The following is a 3,099-nucleotide window of genomic DNA, read 5'->3' as shown; positions in this document are numbered from 1 at the left end:
TGGTAAGGTCAGGCTGAGATGTGGGAAAAGGAGGGGGGAAGAGAAATCCTGGCCTTGAAATCACCGAGAAATGTAAAAACAGGGGGAAAAAAAAAAACGGGTTTTGGGGGGGTTGGGGGAAAGGAACAATAGAAAAAAAAAAAAAAGAAAAAAGGTAAACCAAAATAAAAATGATTTTTAAAAATAATCTCTCGAATGTTGCCTTGTGTGGTCTGGTCCTTCTGGGAATGGTCCATCAGTATCTAGGAGAGAAGGGGCACAGTGAGAGGGCTGGAACATAGATCCCAGGAGCTGAGGCTGTGCCAGGGGATCCCAAATCATGGAATTCCAGACTGGTTTGGGTGGGGAAGGACCTTAAAGCTCATCCCATCCCACCCCTGCCATGGGCAGGGACACCTCCCACCAGCCCAGGTTGCTCCAAGCCCCGTCCAACCTGGCCTTGGACACTTCCAGGGATGGAGCAGACACAGCTTCTCTGGGAATTCTCTTCCAGCACCTCCCCACCCTCACAGGGAAGAATTCCTGCCAATATCCCATCTAACCCCTGGCAGTGGGAAGCCATTCCCTGTGTCCTGTCCCTCCACATCCCTTGTCCCCAATCCCTCTCCAGCTCTCCTGGAGCCCCTTTAGGCCCTGCAAGGGGCTCTGAGGTCTCCCTGGAGCCTTCCCTTCTCCAGGCTGAGCATTCCCAGCTCTCCCAGCCCTTGGAGCACCTCCCTGGGTTCGCCCCAGCAGCTCCACCATCCTCCCTGCGCTGCTGGAGGCACATTCCAGTGTGGGTGTGGAGGTGGCAGCTGTTCCCAGGCCCCTCACCTGTAGTAGTTGGGTTTGAAAGGCCCGTTCTTGTTGAGCCCCAGGTACTTGGCCTGGTCGTCCGTGAGCTCCGTCAGGTGGGCGTCGAACGAGGGCAGGTGCAGGCTGGCCACGTACTCATCTGGGAATGGGGCAGGGAAAACGGGATCAGAGGGGGCCCAAACTGCCCCCCAAACCCCATCCCCGGGGGGAGCTGAGGGGTGGAGTCACCAACACCATCATCACCCACACGGAGCCACCACCACCCCAAGCCTGGAGAGGAGCTGAGCCCCCCCAAAAGGCACCAGGATGGCATGGAAAATCCCAGAGAAACCCCTGGAGAAACCCCTGGAGGAGGGAGGCACAGGGAGAAGGGATGCCTCCCACGCTGCAGGAACCCAAGGGAAATCAATCAAACCGCCCCCAAATCTGTTCTAGGGGGCCTAAACCTTCCCATGTCGCTGCCTCTGCTGGTTTCCCTCAACACCTCCTCCCTCTGGAAGTGTTTCCCAGAGTTTTTTCCCTGGCATCCCACACTGCTGGCACACAGAATTCCCCAAGGAATTCTCCACTCACCCATTTTCTTGGGCAGCAGGTAAACGTCCTGCTTGTAGCGGCCCTCGGGAGCGTTGTAGAGCTCAATCAGAGCCAGAGCCTGTGGAGAGCACAGGGATAATCTGGGAATGCTCAGGGACAGCCCAGGAACACCCAGGGGTGGCCACCAGGCACGGCAGCACAGGGGCAGTGACAAGGATTTGGGAGCCACGGGGAGGGCACAACCCTTTCCAAGTTCCCAGCTCAGGGCGTGTCCAGCCCCTTCTGGGGCTCCAGAATCCCTCTGGGAAGGGGGGCGGGATCAGGGATGAGGGGATGATTGCCAGTCCCCTCTGTGTTCCCAGTCCCACCAGTCTCCTCCCTGTTCCCAGTCCCAGCAGTGTCCAAGTTCCCAACCCCTCCAATCCCCTCCCTGTTCCCAGCCCCACCAGTCCCCTCGTGTTCCCAGTCCTACCAATCTCCTCCAGTCCCACCAGTTCCCTTCCATGTTGCCAGTCCCACCAGCCTTGCTTTGAGGTAAGCCTAAACTTATTTTAGGGGCCTAAATCTGTTCTAGGGGGCTTAAACCTCTGCTGGGGAGCTTAAATCTGTGCTGTGGGGGTTGGAACTTGTGCTGGGGGGGCCTAAACTTGTGCTAGAGGGGCTTAAGCCCATCTCCCAGCCCAGCAGGAGCTGTGCCATGGAATCTGGGTCATTTCAAAGCTCTCCCCAAAACTTCCTGCACCCAAAAGGCCGAGTTCCCACCCCCCATTAACTCTGGTCCTGGGAAGAGGTGGTTCCTGTGGCATTCCAAGGCCCCAGCCCGGGGTGTTCCCAAAGAATCCTCCCCCCCAAGGGCCCCTCCTGGGCACAGACCTGAGTGGTGGCTGTGATGGAGAGGACGAAGGTGGGAACTGTGGAGCAGCTCAGGTTGAGCAGCCGGCCCTGGGGGAGAGCAGGAGTCACCCCAAATCCAAGCCCAGCCATCATTCCAGGTGGGATTCACCTCCACCCCCTCCCGAGGGGCCACCTTTGTGCCCGGAGCATCCCAATTCTGTCCCAGCTCCCACCCCAACCCTGAGCTAAAAGGCTGGGGAGTGCTGTGGGTTTTTTCCCAAACCAGTCCCTCCCTCCTGCCAGAGCAGCTCCATTGGAAGAGGAGCCGGATTCCTGCCTGGGAATCCCTGGCACAGCTGGAGCAGGTGGGTTTGGCTGAGGGGGGGCTCCCAGCTCATTCCAACAGCCCCAGCCGTGGCTGCCCGTGGGACGGGACACGGCCCCGCCTCCAGGAGAGGGAGTCAAAAACAATAAACAAAAAAAGAACAAATCCAATAATAAACCCTTTCCTGAGCCCTGAAGCTCCTCCCCAGCGCTTTTCCACCCGGCTAAACCCAGGATTTCCCGCCGGGAATCGCGGCCCAGCTCCCAGGCGACACACACACACACACACCTCAGCCAGCAGCACCACCCGCTTCCCGTCGGGCCAGATGACGTGATCCACCTGGGAACGCACCCGCTCCCAGGTCAGCTCCGGGGTCCTCAGGCTGGTCTGCAAGAGGAGGAGGAGGGGCTGGAGCCAGGGGAGGAGGAGGAGGAGGAGGAGCAGGGGCGGGAACAGCCCGAGGGGCCGGCACTCACCACGTCGATCTCGGTGTTGGAGTGGCCCATGTTGCAGACGATGCAGCTGTTCTTCATCCGGTCCAGGTGCTCCCGGGTCACCACGTTCTTGTTCCCTGCAGGGACAGTGAAAAACGACCCTGCTGGATCCTCCCT

General features: G+C 59.0%; 1 protein-coding gene across 2 annotated transcripts in view; it reads right to left on the bottom strand.

Annotated features, from left to right (window-relative positions):
• Window positions 1-161: 161 nt before the first annotated feature.
• Window positions 162-3,099, bottom strand: part of AHCYL1 (adenosylhomocysteinase like 1) — a 25,763-nt gene continuing 22,825 nt past the window's right edge. Inside the window, exons 13-17 of one of the 2 annotated variants that reach the window (XM_027909204.1) lie at window positions 2,777-2,875; window positions 2,203-2,271; window positions 1,369-1,447; window positions 814-934; window positions 162-242 (exon numbers count right to left, since the gene is read on the bottom strand). In XM_027909204.1, the coding sequence (XP_027765005.1) occupies window positions 236-242; window positions 814-934; window positions 1,369-1,447; window positions 2,203-2,271; window positions 2,777-2,875 (375 nt within the window). In that variant the 3' untranslated portion in view covers window positions 162-235. Of the gene's footprint in view, window positions 243-809; window positions 935-1,368; window positions 1,448-2,202; window positions 2,272-2,776; window positions 2,876-3,099 lie in introns of those variants that run through there. The other variant, XM_027909205.1, reaches the window with a different exon arrangement.

This window comes from Empidonax traillii, unplaced genomic scaffold (genome assembly GCF_003031625.1).
Source record: "Empidonax traillii isolate 1590-97213 ecotype Southwest subspecies unplaced genomic scaffold, ASM303162v1 scaffold1986:size48237, whole genome shotgun sequence".
NCBI classification, from domain to species: domain Eukaryota; kingdom Metazoa; phylum Chordata; class Aves; order Passeriformes; family Tyrannidae; genus Empidonax; species Empidonax traillii.
This window is presented reverse-complemented; position numbering and strand designations above follow the sequence as displayed.